The following is a 17,382-nucleotide window of genomic DNA, read 5'->3' as shown; positions in this document are numbered from 1 at the left end:
ATAAGTCGCTGGCAAACGAGAAATTTTTAATCTATAATAAAAACAAATTCTAACCTCATGTTATCGTTTCTAACCTTCCGTCGAGAAGGCGAAGAGACGGCACTTCTCTTAACTCAACCGTCCGTCTTTGTCTCCTCTGATCAGATTCAGACGGTCTCACCGGAGGAAGTGACGCGGGGACGGTTCAAGAGAGGAGGAGGGGAAGAAGCAGGAAGAAACGAAAGGAGGAAACAGAGGACGTGAAAGAGAAGAGGCTCGTGTGAGGGATGATGTTGCTGCTTGTGAAGGAGAATGAGAGTGAGAGTGAGGCTGCTGTATGTTTAAAATGATCTACACTGTGACACACTGTACATTAACAGCATTATACTGTACTGTGTATGCTCTGTTAATACTATTTTACGCCAGTTTCCACGCGGACGCTGCAAAATCCGTAACAATCCAACTAATGTGAAACATACACGTGCTTCATGTTTTTTTTTCATATTTCAACTTTTCATTTTGTAAGACCTTGTAAAAGGTGTTCTTCACAAACGGCTTTGTACAATATGTGTGCGCGCGTGAAATGTTGTATAACTGGCGTGTAATGCGGAGATAATGAGTTCCAGTGTGTGTGCCCTGCGTGGATCATACATCACGTTAACACCAGAGCTGTATATAGCATGTCGGACAGAGGGCACGGCATCGCCTCGTGTCCCATTTCCAATACTAAATATTATCGCTGTGCTGCGCGGATCTTCAGCAGAACTCTGACAAGCAGCAGCTCGGCCCTAACCTTTGTTATTTGTCATTCTCAGCCCCATAAACTCAGACGACGGGATGTTTTAATGCTTCTTGACGTGCAGCACTTGTGTTCGACACCTCGAGCACTGTGATTTATCGACCGCGCCGGCAGTTGCGTCATTGACATTCTCGTCTCGCTCCGGCCGACGTGGACTCATAGAAACAGAAAAGATTGTTCTGCTTTTACTTTTGTCTCTGAATGTTCAGAACTGCAGTCGGGAACATTTAAGGTCAAAGTTAAAAGGTATCTGTTCACATTGATTGACAGAGACTCAATCTTTGTGTCAGGTTGGTGCCATTTTTTGAACTGGCTAAAGCCTCTTTCTTAATGTTAAGCACACAAAAACGGAATATTCCAGTAATGTGTTGTTTAGTCCTTTAAAGACACAACTGTCTTGATTCCGGTTTATGACTTCTGATGGTTCTCAACAAACAAAACAATCTTGGCAGATTGAAAGATCACTGACTTTGACATTCGTGCCATAGATTGCGTTGCCTCTATAATAATAGTGTTTGGATATCATGCAACCGACCGATACTTCATATAATATAACGTAATTATATTTTACTCCAAAGAGGTAAAAACAAAGTATTTACTGTGTCCTGTACTATCTTACAGTGAAAGAAGGGATGTGTGTTGAGTTTCTTTTAAACAACTGTTTGTGTGTAAATTATAGCTGATGTTTATCTGCAGGATGTCAGACAACTGTATGTGTTTTATATGAATGGCATCAATATTAAAATTTATTTTTCAAAATAAAGTGCGATCCAAAAGAAGCTACTTTAGTGTGAAATCATTTTGCCGACACAGACTTTGCACCTGCGGCTCACGAAGCGATTGTACTAATGAGGTCAATTTACAAAAGCTAAATAACTTTAACATGAAATGATTGTACTGTGTCTCTTATATGTATGAGATACTGTATTTCTCCATATCTCAAAAATTCCAGATTGAATTAAAACATCCTGGAAGACAAGACACAAAGATTGAAACTGAACGAGAATACCCGAATGTGGGGGTCAAACATTAAGGTCCTGTCAGCCAAACAATAACCCTGCGACCAATGAAATGAAAGTAGGACATTTAATAATGCTCTTGTTGAATAACGCATTGTATTTCACACTGTGGCCATATTGTTGCCATACAAAGACCTTGGTGTCACCGATTACTGCAACACTCCATCCCTCCATTCATCCACAGTGTGATTGGAAGGAGGTGAACAAAACTGTGTACAAAATAACAAAAGACTTGACACTGTGACGTTAAAAGTTTTAGACGAAGAACAATAACGACGAAAAGGCTTGATTTAGAAAACGGTGGTTGAAAGGTGGACACCCTGCTGTCATATGCTGTAACAAACGAACATACAGTATAAACAGTACACAGAGTTTTCTGTGTGTGACCACTGCCACAACATTTTGATTTCTCCCACTCATGTGCAGCTGATATGTGTTTTGATGGCAGCACGCCGTTTGGCTGTTCCTTCTCCAGAGCGCTGCATGTGAACGCACATCTTCACACTGACACACGTGAATGGAATGGAGCCATTGTTGCTAACACCTGCGCTCTTCCCGCTGACTCGATCTGAAGTCGTGTTTGTGTCGTGACTCACTTGTAGCGCTGGTTGCCGCCTTCTTCACACCACATGTTACGGTTAATGCTGACGTTGTTGTTTTAAGAACTGTGTGCAGCAGTTAATCCTAATAATTAGTCTTGACTGACCTCATGTGGCCACGGTGTGTAACTACGAGGTTTGGGCTGAATCTCCCAGAGGAATCTGCGGCGGGAGCTGTTTGAACTGTTTTGAGCAGCAGTGGCTATTTGAACTGAAGCTAATGCCTTGCTCAAGGTCAGTGGAAATGATTATGTCTCATAGCGCTGACAGTGAAACGCTGAAGGTCCCATATGTCACGGTAGCTTAATGGCGACAGATCCCATCACAGCTCTGATAAGGCATCGGAGTGATCTGGAAATAGTGACTCTGCTTTTCTTTGCTTTGCTAAACACGTAGAAACGTAGATGTGAAAAAGACAAACCACAATATTGATGTTACAGATGTGTGCACGCCAAATTCCTGCAGGGCAATATTTATTTTGGAAATGCTTCATTAATCCACTGATAAATCCACTATGAGCCTCTGTGCCAGCATCTCCACATGCAGTACACTGGTTCTGAATATATCGTGACCACACTGACACCTTGTGGCGGCTGCCAGTAATGCCTCCACTACACTAAATATCCTGCTTCCTGTTAGTTACTAGCTGTTTGTATGTAATATGGCCTTTGTACTAGTCTAAATAGTTAACCATGGTGGTTAAAGAGATATGAAAAGCTGTTGCACTCTCCATATTCATCACAATTAGTATAAATAGATATACTGTGTGTGTATATATAGTTGTATAATGTATAACGCACAGAATTCACACATTTTTTTATTTTTATTACATTCTTCTCATTTAAATTTTATATTTCTATTGATTATGATTTTCAAGGTCTGTATAAATTTCTATTCTTAAAGTATTCAATAAAGTATTTCAGATTTTTGATATTTAGCAACTATTTGCAACTTATTTTAAATGTTAATTGTGAAGCGGCCATCAAGATCTTGGCAACCAACATTTTAAAAGTCAAGAAACATATTGTAGGACTTCAGCTAACACAGACTGTGTAGTCTGGACCATTGCCTAGTAAACTTGCAAATTTGGGGGGATGTCCCTTTAAGTGTGTGTGTGTGTGTGTGTGTGTGTGTGTGTCAGTGTTTGATATCAAATCAATGTAAATATATGAAAATAGATAATTAAAGAAATATTTAAAAAAAAGATTATTCTTATTAAATAATGTTTAGTTGTGTTTTTCTATTGATTATGATGGTGAATCAACCTTTTTTTTCCCACCAGCTGCTTCAGTGAACACAGTTTATCACAGCACAACACAGATTCTACAGCTCTTTGTGTAGAACCATGTTGTTTCTCCTTCCCACATCAGATTCCTCATTTCCCGTGCCTCCCCCAGCACTGTGGGAATGACAAGCATCCCAACAACCACAACAACAAAGCATTCAGAGACCGACTTTGATTTTTTCTTTTTCTTTCAATCTGGGAGGAAAACAATGAGAAGATTGTTTGTCAGAATCCACATCCAGAGGAGACGCCTTCCAAATGTGTTAACCCAGGACGGCCACATCTGATGTGAAGGTTTTATCCAACACACATGCACCTGATGGAATATATTATCCAGTGTCTGTGACATGAAGTTGTACATCCAAGCCTTCTTCTGTACCCAGAAGGGAACCATGCTACGAAGACTTCTTTTAACAGGCGACAGTGTTTTTGACTTTTTCGTTCACTTGATTTGATGTGTCATTTTAACCTGGTCAGTGTCGGTTACCATGGCGATGTGCGCCATTTAAAAGTAAGCCGCTAGGCGAGAGAAAAGCCAGAGTTAATAGCTTTGCGAACCCACCGCGGCTTGGGGGAAGCGGATCCACCGCCGGCGCTCGGAGGCCGAATGATCAGCGTTCCTCAGAAGTCTTTGTCCCAGCCGGACAGCTCATCAGGGGCCTCCTCGGTGTCAGGAGGAAAGATGTCAAAGTGACTGTGATCCATCGGCCCCTTCAGCTGCAGAGACAAGGAGAGGCGTCGGGGGGAATTCATCACATGATGTCAGCACGTACAGTGTCGTTGTACAGTGGGCTCCAGAAGTCGGCGTCGACATTGTGGATCTGCCAGTAGTTATCTGCAAGACCCCTTTAATTTCATCACACTATCCACAATGAGATTAAATCATAGACCTTCTCAGAGGCCACAGTTTAAATAACCCGCACGAGAAACATCTGGAATGGACTCAAACTCTGTCTCAGGTCATATTGTTTTGAAAACAGCATGACTTTTGAGATGTGTTTAAGAAATGTACGTATTGGTTATATACTTAAAATGCTAGGTACAGTAAAATACTATATCTTTGACTACCTGTTGACTGTTTGGACTTTAAATCAAGTGAAGAAAACAAGTTGGACGATGGACGTTGGATGACACTGTGCTCATTTTATCTTCGTCAGTAAAGTCTCGTTTATGGCAAACGCCCCGACACATTTTTCACTTCTATTCAAATACTGTCAGACCTTCCATCCACAATTCAGTTTTGTCCAGTTTTCCAACCCGTCGAGTCGCAGAGAGTTCACTGATCGGCGCGCCAGCGTTCTCTCCGCGGAGCAGGTTCAAAGCTGCCGACAGTCTCTCACCTCTCTCCTCAGCGGGGACGGCAGCTTGCGGCGCCTCAGCCCTTCCCAGTTGAAGCCCCGGAACCAACTACGAGAACACAAAGGAATATCTCACAGACTCAAAGGCTCCGCTTCAAAGTGTGCGACTCCTATCACACTGTACTTGTAGAACGTAGCCCTTCGACCACATGACCGGAGCTGGAAGTTAAAGTGCACTGTGATGCACAGTACACCCGACCACATGTGTCACGCCCTGTTCTCTACAACCAGCGCACTGCGACTGGTGTGGTCCTCGTCTCTGTTGCACAATGAGGCGTGTGAGTGTTGCACGGCAATGTCACTGTTCCTGGGCCTCCACTCTCTCCTTTGTAAACAGACAGCAAACACTCTGTACTGTACGTGCCACCCACGTTGTGTTTCGTCGGACGGTTGGCCAACCCCGTCGTACGGCCGCGAGAATGATTCTATATCGTCTCATCCTCAACAAAAACAGCTTAATTTTAGTGAGGATAAACACAGAGCCTGGCAATTTTATTGACAGGTTTAAGCTGTTTTCTTAATGGTGTCAATTTGTAGGCACAAGACTAATTTGTGATTTTTGGTGCTTGAATAATATGAAATAAAGGTAGGCACCATACGTTTATTTCTACATTTAAACAAAAGGCAATTCAAAGCGCTTTTTACCTACAGGTATTAATACGAAGCGTAAAAGGAAGAATTCCCTTCATAGTGAGTGGGGGGGGGGGGGTGAGTGATGTCACCTAGAAAGCAGCTTGACTTCACCGACGGAAACGGAGACTGACATCGTGTCAACAGCGAAAACTTACTTGTGCTTCTTTATGTCAATGATGCCGTTCTTCTTGTTCCCCAGCCTCTCCACTGGGCTCAGCCTGAGAGGCAAAACAAACACCGTTTGGTTTCATGTCAAGTCTTAATAACCCCTGAATTGTTCTGTTCAAAGAGAACCAGACGGGACACGTAACGTGTGGCTTCATAAAGCCAGCAGCAGCAGCAGCAGCAGCAGGAGCTGTGCGACAGAACATGACGAGCCGCTGCCACATTTAATGTTATATGACCCATGTTAGCATGACTGATGTTCTTGGCTGCAACATAATTATCCAGTAATTCATACTGCTTGGTATTCAACGCCAATAAGTCTGTGGTTAAAAGAATTATGAAGATTTGCATGAGTTCAATCAGGAAGAGGAAAAGAAATCAAGACTTTTTCTTTATTATTATTATTTTACTACATAAAAAATGTGATTGGTCCGTACTTGCACAGTCTCCTGATGAGGTCGTCTGGACGCTTGCCTATTCTCTTGGGGAAGTCCACCTTCTCGATGCCATGGAGGACCATGGTGTAAATCTTTATAGGGTCGGAGCCAGCAAAGGGTGGGCTGGAGGGAAAACAGAGTTTCACATTCTCTGGTTATTGCAAAAAGTACAAAAATGAATAAAATAATCAGACTGCACTGTTTAAAGGATGCCTATATGATGTATCTCTTGACAGTAAGATTAGAAGATTATCAAATGGTTTTTTTTGTACCATTAATGATTAAAGTCAGTATCTATCTTACAACACTCTTCACTGTTTTCTTGCTGCTGTCTGATAATTAATGAATGAATTGGTTAAATGGTTAATTGGTTGTGGCATCCAAACTTGTGAAAAACAAATGACCATGCCTCAAGGTTTTCCTTTAAATCTCGGCGGTCATAACTTGCTGACTTACTTGCCAGTGAGCAGTTCAAATATGAGGATTCCCAAGGACCAGCAATCGGCTCCAAAGTCGTGGCCTTTGTTCATGATGACCTCGGGGGCCACATACTCCGGAGTCCCACAGAACGTCCAGGTCTTCTTTCCGAGGCCAATCTTCTTAGCGAAGCCAAAGTCTGCCTGAGTAGAGTCCAGAGGAATCAGGGAGACGCACGCCACCCCCTTCAAAGGGAAACCAGCCTGACGCGGCTGCAGACGAGTGGCTTACCATTTTAACATAACCCTCAGCGTCCAGCAGAAGGTTTTCAGGTTTCAGGTCTCTGTAGACGACGCCCATAGTGTGGAGGTAATCGAACGCCTCTAAGACGCAACCAGTACAGAACCTGGCTTTGGGCTCATCGAAATAGCTCCTGGTTGGTTAGACAAAGGTCAAGAGATGAAATGTGGCAAACTTTTGTCTGAGGTGGACAAACAGGTGATTCTGTACAAAAACAGGAAGGGAAAACAGACAGCGTAAACACAGAGCAATAAATCACGATGTCCAAAAAGGCGAAAAAGAAAGACCATAACCTCTCCCATGTTTTAAGTCTCAACCAACTCTCGCTGCCTCTTCAAGCAAGTGTGATGCCAAAGAACAGCTCGACAGACAGGGAGCGAAACGCTGCCGGCGGTTTTCATGAACGCACACTCACATGTCCCGCAGCACAGTCCACAGCTCTCCCCCAAGACACGCCTCCAGCAGCATGTAGACAAACCTGTCATCCCGAAATGTTCGGAATAGCCTGAAACGGACGCACAGACAGCAAAGTAACTCTTTGTGTCGCCAATGCAAAGGTTTATCTGGTGCACCCATAAAAACGAATACAGTGCAACACAACATCTGGATTATCATGTTCTGTTTTTAGTGTATGTGTCTTTGAGTGGATGGTGATTAAGTTATTGAATAATGGTCCTTGTGAAGGGAGATATCTGTGGTGCCGTTGAACGGTACTGGTTTGTACATCCCATCCATATGGATTTTAATCGTCATGGATGATGATGATTGAATTAGAGTAAGATACTGAACTATACATAACCTAATAAGCACAGTTTGAACAGGCACTGCACTGCTTTGATAATTGCAGCATCTTTAAACCCCATTATAATAACAGACACAACTTAAACCACAGGCGACGGGTCCCAGCACTCAACTGCAGTTTCTTCAGGGATTCAAAAAAAAGAACTGATATACCTCAAACATCATTGATCCTCCATTGAGCAGTAAATCAAACAGAAGGCTGGTATTCTATGACAATGAATGAATAAATAAATATGGCGGAATGGGAGAACAAAGCAGTCACTCAGTTAGGAGTGGGAGTAATAGATGACAGTCACACTGGATCACCAGAGTGTCACCCTCTCTCAAGCCAACTCATCCCACAGGAAAATCCCACACCAGGCTCAGCACACGAACAATAAAACCTCTGAGGGTTTTCATTCTCACGCGACGTCTGAAAACTCCTCTGACCTGACGAGGAAGCAGCTGAGTAGCAGCGATGCCGGTGAAATGAGGTGGAGAGTGAACGGCTGAACTTTTCCAATCGAATGACAGTCAACAGACTGCTTGCACAAGGGCTTTGTCCTGTAAAGTCGTCGTCCAGATAAATCTCCGAGTGCGGTGCTGGGACCTGGGTCGGCAGCATTCTCCCCCAGCGGGGTTCCTTAGCAACTCTACTGGGAGGCCAACCCCCCGACCAGTCCTCCCTTCATCTCCTCCTGGAGAAGTACGGGAGGTTTGTGGCAGACCGATCCGTGGGTTGACATACCCATTCTCTAGCCTCTTGTGTTCAACTCGTACGCACGCTTCCACTAGCTCATATTAATCTTAACCGAGTTTTATCGTATCGGAACAATGGACGCACCGGGAAAAGAGTCAATCGGGATTCCAGGGTTTTGGGGGGGGGTTTCAAAACGTGCGTGATCAAACGTGACTTCAGAGCAAACTGAAAAACACGGCGGCGTATTTTTGGTGAAATAATGTGGACAACGACACGTTGCTCCTCGTGACAGAAACCCGAAGGCGCAATGACGCGCGCGGCCCCTCACCGTATGATAAACCCCGAGTTTGTTTGCTGCAGGATGTTTTTCTCCGAGTAGATGTGCTCCTGCTGTCTGGTGTCCACGATGTGCCTCTTCTTAATGCACTTCAGGGCAAAGGCGGTGTCCTCGTCCTTCAGCTTCACCTGAGGAACGGCAGCTTCAGTGAGCGACAGCAACTTAAGATAACAGCTTCTGTACGAGCTTCAAAAGAGAAGGCTCAGGGGTTGAGTATCAATCCTCAAGGTCAGGGTTTGGCAAGGCAAACATGTCAGGCACCGAACCAAAGCCAGCTAAATCATTTCCACAACACACGAGAGCTGCCTAATGTGACACTGGCTCACCAGCTCCACTCGTCCAAATCCGCCCATGCCCAGTGTGGCTACGACCTCGAGCTCCTGGAACGGCTGGTGTGGAGGCAGGAGAGCGATCCTCTCCCGCAGCCTCCTCAGCTCCTGGGCCTCTGCAGAGTCGATCTGAGGTGAGTGGGGCCTGAGGAGGGGGGGGGGGGGGGGACAACAACAACAGGAGCCCTTCTTAGTGTGAGAAGACCTCGACGTGCTTCGAATCAGGTTACGACCATTAAATAATAGTAAGGTGACATAATGATACATGAAGCGTGCCGTGTCTCCCACATCATCACTCTGCCACATTACGTTGTTTCATGTCGGGAGCGGGTAAAGGAAGGAAGTTTGATGCTGAACTTGCGACGCTTCTGACACTAACGTCGGCCTCGGCAGCAGCAAAAATCAATGTAACATTTAAAGAAACAAACGTGTCTATACAGCTCTACATGTTTGTCGTGTCATTGTGCACTCACAGGGCATTTCTTCTCTCGTCGCTCCTGGAAAGCTCCTCCACATATTCCTTCAGGCACGCCTGAAGCTCGTCGTATGTTCCCACCATTTGGTTGAAATTGCTGGAGGCGAGGGCCAAGGGGGCAAAGTACACGAAGAAGAGGGGATAACTTTCACTGTAGTGTGTGCTGGTGTGCGTTCGTTCACACTTACTTGTACCTTTTTTTTTCTTTGCAATGACAGTGGCAACCCTAATCCTCAACCAAGGACACTCAATGACATGATGAATTCCCCAGAATCCATAACCTAATCTTTACAATCAAAACTGAATGCTAACACTTTAGCAACAAACTTCATCATACTTGCAGATGCATTTTTAAGGATTTACACTTATTACAAATTACATTAAACTAGACAGTGAACTTGAGATAACTGCATGCCACTTACTCTCTGTCCACCACCAGGCAATGTGTGTCGCTCTCATTGCAAATGATGTTGGCTGAGCGAACGTCCTCACTGCAAACACACACATAGACAGTTCAGGACAAAGGAACAAAAGATAAACGGACCCACAGGAGCACACACAGTAACGTTAGACTTTTTTTACACGACATAAAAGATCTCCAACTTGGTGTTTTGTGTTGTTGCTTCGTTGTTGAGCTGTGTGCAGCGCTCTTTTCCCCAATGTCGATGTTGCTCACTCTTTTATGGTTAAAAACCAGGCATTGACAATCTGGGTTTAAATAATATACATTGACTAATCCATATTCAATCCATCCATCCATACTTTCCAGTCATAACTTTGACTCGGATGCTAACGTACACTCCTTAAGTCAGTTACTAATTATTCAGTTATCTATCGTGCAGTGTAAAGGCTGTGACACTTCACTTGTAGACACAATGGACAGGACAAGTGTACCAGGTTAATCCTTGTTCGTTATGTGTGTAAATGAAGAAACGGTGGAATAAACCCCACACATTTGTTATTTACATAATGAGATAGCATTGTATTAAGTCCATTTAAAAGTTCTTCATCCTTCAGGGAAGCTGCTGTTTGTACCTGATGAGAGCTTTCTCTCCAAAGTAGTCTCCGACTCCCAGCGTCTTGATTTCCTGTGGTTCAGCAAACCCCTCTGTGCGCTGAGTGACTAAGACCTAAAGATAAAAAAACACGGGAATGGGATCAGAAATGACATCTACTATTGTTATATTGCTCTGTTTTTGTTTTTTACTTTATGTGTATTGGGCCACATATAATCCAAGTCTGCGTGTTTATCATATTACGTGAACCTTGCTGTCAACATGAACGTCCTGCCAAACCCTTTTCACAAATCTGGCAGTTCAATAAAGCGTGAGCAATTGGATCCCAGCTCAATTGACGGCACTCAGAAATTCAAAAGTGACACCGGGTCATATTAGTACCCAATTTTAACAATAAGGTTTGTGGAGATTGCTTGTTGCGCGAGATATGGTCAACATTTGTTCAGTGTTTTACATACATTCTAATGATTCTGCTGTGGGTTCACAAACACAAACACGCACACGGGTTGAGAAAACATTTAGGTTTAAAGAGACTTCTCACCTCTCCCTTTGCAATAATAAAGAAGGTGTTCCCCTCTTCACCCTCTCGGATAATATACTCCCCTTTTTCAAAACAGTCCTGCGGAGATAGAAAGTCAGTCACTCTGTTGTCCACTTAGATACAATCTGAAACCATTTACTCAGAAGCAGACACTGTATGGAACTGGATGAAAAATATTTTGGTGAAGTGGGAAATACTCACGACTTCAACACAATCAACAATCTTGGCTAATTTCTTCTCCGGCAGGTCGCGGAGCAGAGACACACTTGCATGGAAACAAATACACTAAATAACTGCAGATGCTGGGATTGATAATATACAGTTACACGGCTGTGGAAATTTGTCAAATTTAATAAAATGAGTTAAAATGGCAAAAATGGCAGTACACACAATCTGTTGCATGTTGCATTTACTAGCATTTCTGACTTTGTAAATGGAATGGCAAGCAGTATTTTTGATGATATAGTCAAACACATCATATTTATTTATAAATTATTGGAAGACCAATTATGACATTTACACATGTTTAATTATGTCTACATTTGTTCTAAAATTTAGATTGGTGACAAAATATTGATGTTAGCAAAACCAACAAAAGGAAATCAGTGAGTATCAGTGTTAGCAAATAATAATACACAGTTCAAATATTTTTCTTGCACTCCTTAATATCTACCTAGATTTGATGATGTGTAATGTTGCTGGGAGATTTCACAGATTTGCGAAATGTTGTAGTACTGTTCTACTTGTGGGTGTTTTTTGTTGAGAAAGGTCACAGCGTGTGTGTGTATGTGTGTGTTTGTACCTGCGCAAGAAGCTGAAGTATTCCTCGTGTCTGGCCTGCGTGGTCTGCATCATGATGATCTGAAAGGTCTGGCGGTCCAGTGCCCAGATGTGAGACTGGGACACAGCTGGACGAGATGGGAACCATTAACAACATCACTACGGGTCCTTCTGAACAAACTGGGTCCAGGGCGTAAATGAGCTACACATATGTCCCCCCACATCTTAAACAACAAAAATGATCACTGATTATTACATTAATAATTCTATTAAATTATAGCATTTGACTTGATGCTGTGTATACGAACATTACTATACTCTGCACAAATCCATTTCAGAAGAACTTCCTCAATCCATTCAAAATGTCAGTTTACAACTAGCTCTGTCTTTAAAATGTAAATGTATTTTCCAGCCAATATTACATGCAGCAGGTAAGAGATGCTTAAACATATGTTTAATAAGCCCCTCTGTGAATACTCATCTGCTCACGCTCCATTCAGCCGGCAGGCCTCACGTACATGATACGATACGCTTGTCACACACACCCAACATGATGCACACCAAAGCACCAGGGAATATTTGCATATATGTAATCCCAAAGGTAACAGGTCTTGGTTTTTGCTGCCGTCACTCACCTTTGACGGTGGCTGTTCTCTTACAGTTGTACAATATGGCGAGTTCTCCGAACGCCGTGCCAGGACGCATCTCACCCAGCTGCTTTCCACTCTGGACGACCTCCAGCAAGCCGTCTGTGGGGAGGGAAAACATAAAGCACACATTTGAAGTGCATTTCGTTATTTACATTTTAACTGGACGAGCAAAAGAAGTGGTTATTTCCCATATTCAATCTTTTTTTTCTTTTTTTGTTAATCTTTTTAAACTCTCAACAACAAAATTCAACATCTGTAAATGATCAAAACAAAAACAGCAAATCTAAACAACTCACCTGTCTTATATATATATATATATATATATATATATATATATATATATATATATATATATATATATGTATAACTTTCTATACCAACTGGTATTTTAAAACGTATGAAATCAATCGACATCCTACTTTCTCATTTTAAAGTGCCGTCAGTGCTCAACATATTTTGCCGAGCTAACCTGCCAGTACGTAGAGGTAGTTTCCAGGTTCCCCCTCCTGGATGACCAGTTGACCCTCTGTGTAAACCTTCTCGTACATGCAGTCCACCATCTCCCTCATGTGCTGCGGCTCCAACTTCTTCAGAAAGTCGTTGTTTATCATTGCGTCGCTGATCAGCTTCTTGGTGCTGGCGTGGAAAGAAGAAGCAGGAACAAACACTGCGGCAGGTTGTTTTCCTCCGATGTAAAGTGACAAGATTGTACATTTGATCACCGCTGCAAAGAGGGTCCCGCGGCTGCACATGAACTACCACTTAAACATTCTATTAATATGTAGTTGTGAAATTGTGTAGTAGAATCATTTTTTCTTGTTTGGCTATAACATAGGAGGGATGTGGGGAACGTTCCAGCTGGCCATATTGTGCCTTAGAACCTTTCCATAACTTTCTATTTAGCACCACAACTTTGCTTCGAAGATTTTTGAAGGTGTCTGTGACATCTGGTGAATCTTGTTCAATGATACCCAGACAAATTTATTACAGGAACATAAAAGTTCTGTGGAAATTTATAAATATGAGACAAACGAGAGGACATTCAGGAACCGGCAGCATATTCAACTTGTAAATAAGGAGCAGTCCACAAACCTTGGGGAGCCCTCCGATAGCTCAGCCGAATTATCTCCTGTGACTTCCTGCCACATCATGTTCAGCAAGACCCCGGGGAGATCCCCTAATCATATGCAACTTTCACAACAAGATTTGGACAAGGTGGGAGAGTTTGCAAGACTGACGTGTGATGTAATAAGGACAGAATAATCCGTTTCACCTCAAGAGGGTTCTCAGTTGTTCATCAAAACTCTAAGGGGCCTTACGCTGTTCATTGTTACACAAGGATTGTCAACTGGGAGGGTGCTACGATTGTATTATTTTCAACAAATGTGACCCGATCCGTGCTGTTATGGTTTGGCATGGATCCTAGACCAAATACACCCTTCGCAAATTTGGGTCCTGGATTCACTGGGCACATGTTTGTGCGAATCCCTGTTTAGCACATCACACAGTGTGAGGTGTTTGTGCATTCAGAGAGACAGAGAATGCTGAATGAGAGTCTGCGAGTAGTGGACAAGGGAGACGAGCATTGGTTGTGCAATTGAAGCTCATAATGACTGAGACCCAACATTTAGATCCCCTGGCCTTTTGTTTCCCTCCATGTCTTTCCATTATCCTGCCATGCTAATAAAGCCCTTTGAAAATGTGGTTGGAATTACAAAAGCTTGCCAGAGCTCTCACGTCCTCCTGCCAATGATGGTCTGCCTGTGTTGATCACAGTTGATCCAGTTGTTTGAATAACAGGCCAGTTATTTGAGTAACTGGTGAAATTGTAAATTTTTTTAGTGGCAGGCATAGATTTCTTCTCAGCTTGAGTTGTAAATCCTGGAACCTCTCTGTGGTCAGCTACACTCACTGAGCACTCCATTAGGAACTCTAAAATCAATCCCACTTCTTAATGTCATGGTTTTCACAAGTATTCCATTGCTTTTAGTTTCCGCTCCGTGTTCACATGACTGTATCTCATCATTCCTGCGGATTCACGAGCTGCACATTCAGGATGCCAAGCTCCTGCTCTACCCCATCCCAACGGTATTAAACTGAATTCACATCCGATAACTGGGGAGCACACTGAATGTTCACCGAACTCACTGTCCTGCTCATGAAACCGGTCGGAGAAGACTTTTGCTTGGTGATTACTTGGTATCAGGGGCCCAGAGTGCGTCATGAAAACATTCCCCACACCAGCATACCACCAGCAGCAGCCTGGACTGTTGACCCACTGCAGGTTGGCTCCATGGATTCATGATGTTGACTCCAGATTCTGACTCTATCATCTGCAGCCACGGCAGAAAGTCCAGATTCATCAGACCAGTTTTCAGTTTTGAACTGTCCAGTGTTGGTGAGTTTTGCGTCCCACTGCAGCCTCAGATTTATGATCTTCGCTGACGGGAGTGGACCCCGACGTGCTCTTCTGCTCTTGTAGAACCATCCACCTCAAGGTTGGAAGTGTTGTATATATATTCCATGAGATCAGCAGTTTCAGGAATACTCCAACCAGCCAGACTGACACAATCTTTTCAAGGAAAAGCACTCAGTTCTGGTCTGAGTCATTTCAGGAGCAGCTAAACCAGATGCTTCCTGGATACAACGTTTATGACCCAATCTGAATACTATGGTACCATCAACAGTCAATCTCATCACAGAATACAGTACAGTGTAACACCTTCTCGTAATTATGATAGCGTAAGCCATAGTTCTTTGATTACGAAATAAGGTCTGCACATTGTGGTTTTGGTAAATGCAATTGGTACAAGCCATAATTGGTAATGGTCCAGAATTTAATCTGCCATGTCACCCAGCAAGTCCAGCAAGAGCTCCCGACTGTATGATCATCTAATCTCACCCAGTGACCATGTTGAAAAGCAAAAATATTGTACCTATATAATGTGCACAAACCAGAACAAGTGACTTACTGTGAGTCTTTTTGGACAACCCTCGCAACGAAGCCGTGTTCTGCCCTCAGGCCTCCGCAGAAGTTATCAGAGGTGGGTTCAGCGGACACACCTTCCTTTGCTTTGAGCCTTCGGTGGACCTCCACGGCCACCCTGTGAAAGCGGCTGGGACTCTGGTTGATGGCGCTGAAGCAGCGGTGGCTGTGGTGGCAGCAGGCCGGTGGGGAGAGGCCCAGGATGTTGTTGTAGCCAATAGCATCCTGCAGCTTGTCAATCTGAGAGACCTTGGCGTCCAGTTGCTTCTGAAGATGCTGTAACTGAAGCTCCTGGGCTCGAAACTCGTGGTCCCGACGGGTCAGCTCCGCTTCCAGGTGGGCAATTCGCAACCTGAAGTCCATAATGGGTTGAGACACTGAATACACATGGAGAGGGGGGGGGGTCTCACAAAGCTAGGCTGGTCTACTCAAGTGTCGGAATCATCCAGTAAGAAATGTTGAGCTTGGAGAATGCTAACATTTACAGTAAGAAGGCCAGAAGTGACAAACAACTTCGTTCATTAAATTTGGTTGATGTCTCGGTTATAGATGGAGTGTACTATGTCTGCAACTACATGTATGCTGTGTTTATGTATATTATATTCATATTTAGATTCATAATCTCCAAATGATCCATGTCAAATATACATTTCAACTTGCTTTTTACTTTTCGTCCCCGTAAGGAAGACAAGTCCCCATAATGTCACTGTGTAAACAGGCTTAGGTCCCCACAACACACACCTACACACACACACACACACACATGCGCGCGCACGCACACACACACACACATCTCAATAAGATGGAATAGTACAAGAATCAAGCACAGAGAGAATATTACAAAGTGAATTGTACCAACCTCTGAACAATTACAGATGAGGTCACATAAACGGTACAACATATAGATGTCACAGGTCCAATCAAACTGTAGGTCTTTTACAATAAAGTACATATATTCATAAGGTTTGGTTTGTAACCTGAGGACGTCTGTGTCCATAGCGGGAGGGTCTGTGCGGATAGAGGCCTGGCGGCTGTTCTCCTCAGCCCTCGGGGCTTTTATGGAACCGTTGCCCATGGCCACACACCGACTGGCCACCATAGGAATGGCCCACGGGTCAAATTCACCACGATGACTGTCCGAAAGGAAGCTGAGCGACCAGAGGGGGGCTCTGTCCCTCCTTCAATGACTCCTTTGTCAAATGCTAAAATGTTACCGACCGGGAATGAAAAGGACAAGCATTATTCATCGGGGTGTGAGACTTTTTCGGCTGATTGACGACATTTGTCGGTCAATCAATTATATTTCATGAAGGGAAATTGAAAAAATGAACTTAAATACATTGATTCAGGTTGACAGAATCCTGCCACACGTAGTGCTACTGTACCTTGTATCATATGTGCTACTTTCTCAGTGGTCATGGGCGAACAAAATAGTCACACATTACGCCTCATATTTATCATAAACAGAGAGAAAACATATAATTACTATTATATTATCTGTACCATCTGTCAATTATCCTTACGCATTTCTCAAACTGGATTTTGTCCATCTATTTTGTCTATTTATTAAGAAAGAGAGAAAACAAGTAAAGGGGAAAATTTTTACTTACAAATGCATTTGAAAATGATCCTGCTGCTCTGGAACATGTATGATCAGAATCTCAGTGTGCCTCTCAAGCAGCTGCATCTTATTTGGTTGCCATGCACAAGCACAATGACACTCATCCGTGCCGTGAGGGCTCTTTTCCCGTCGTCAAGTGGATCTGCTGAGGAAATAGAAGTATCTGGCAACCCCTT

General features: G+C 43.4%; 2 protein-coding genes across 4 annotated transcripts in view; one reads left to right on the top strand and one right to left on the bottom strand.

Annotated features, from left to right (window-relative positions):
- Positions 1–1,557, top strand: part of si:ch211-250c4.3 (uncharacterized protein LOC100535981 homolog) — a 27,789-nt gene extending 26,232 nt beyond the window's left edge. The window contains exon 8 of one of the 2 annotated variants that reach the window (XM_035606669.2): positions 145–1,557. The gene's annotated coding sequence lies outside the window, so the exon portion shown is untranslated. Of the gene's footprint in view, positions 1–139 lie in introns of both variants that reach the window. The other variant, XM_035606668.2, reaches the window with a different exon arrangement.
- Positions 1–17,382, bottom strand: part of LOC118284063 (cGMP-dependent protein kinase 2) — a 25,402-nt gene extending 8,020 nt beyond the window's left edge. The window contains exons 1-20 of one of the 2 annotated variants that reach the window (XR_007031638.1): positions 17,196–17,382; positions 16,563–16,787; positions 15,572–15,937; positions 13,069–13,235; positions 12,585–12,698; positions 11,972–12,077; positions 11,371–11,434; positions 11,170–11,247; positions 10,648–10,742; positions 10,035–10,103; positions 9,611–9,709; positions 9,135–9,282; positions 8,800–8,936; positions 7,407–7,496; positions 6,983–7,124; positions 6,731–6,894; positions 6,275–6,397; positions 5,828–5,890; positions 5,022–5,088; positions 4,244–4,398 (exon numbers count right to left, since the gene is read on the bottom strand). Coding sequence is in view for 1 of the 2 variants with exons in the window: in XM_035606667.2 (XP_035462560.2) it covers positions 4,303–4,398; positions 5,022–5,088; positions 5,828–5,890; positions 6,275–6,397; positions 6,731–6,894; positions 6,983–7,124; positions 7,407–7,496; positions 8,800–8,936; positions 9,135–9,282; positions 9,611–9,709; positions 10,035–10,103; positions 10,648–10,742; positions 11,170–11,247; positions 11,371–11,434; positions 11,972–12,077; positions 12,585–12,698; positions 13,069–13,235; positions 15,572–15,937; positions 16,563–16,684 (2,310 nt within the window). In the remaining variant the exon portion in view is untranslated. Of the gene's footprint in view, positions 1–3,631; positions 4,399–5,021; positions 5,089–5,827; positions 5,891–6,274; positions 6,398–6,730; positions 6,895–6,982; positions 7,125–7,406; positions 7,497–8,799; positions 8,937–9,134; positions 9,283–9,610; positions 9,710–10,034; positions 10,104–10,647; positions 10,743–11,169; positions 11,248–11,370; positions 11,435–11,971; positions 12,078–12,584; positions 12,699–13,068; positions 13,236–15,571; positions 15,938–16,562; positions 16,788–17,195 lie in introns of those variants that run through there. The other variant, XM_035606667.2, reaches the window with a different exon arrangement.

This window comes from Scophthalmus maximus, chromosome 10 (genome assembly GCF_022379125.1).
Source record: "Scophthalmus maximus strain ysfricsl-2021 chromosome 10, ASM2237912v1, whole genome shotgun sequence".
NCBI classification, from domain to species: domain Eukaryota; kingdom Metazoa; phylum Chordata; class Actinopteri; order Pleuronectiformes; family Scophthalmidae; genus Scophthalmus; species Scophthalmus maximus.
Note: the sequence above shows the minus strand (reverse complement) of the source record. Positions and strands in the feature narration are given on the sequence as shown.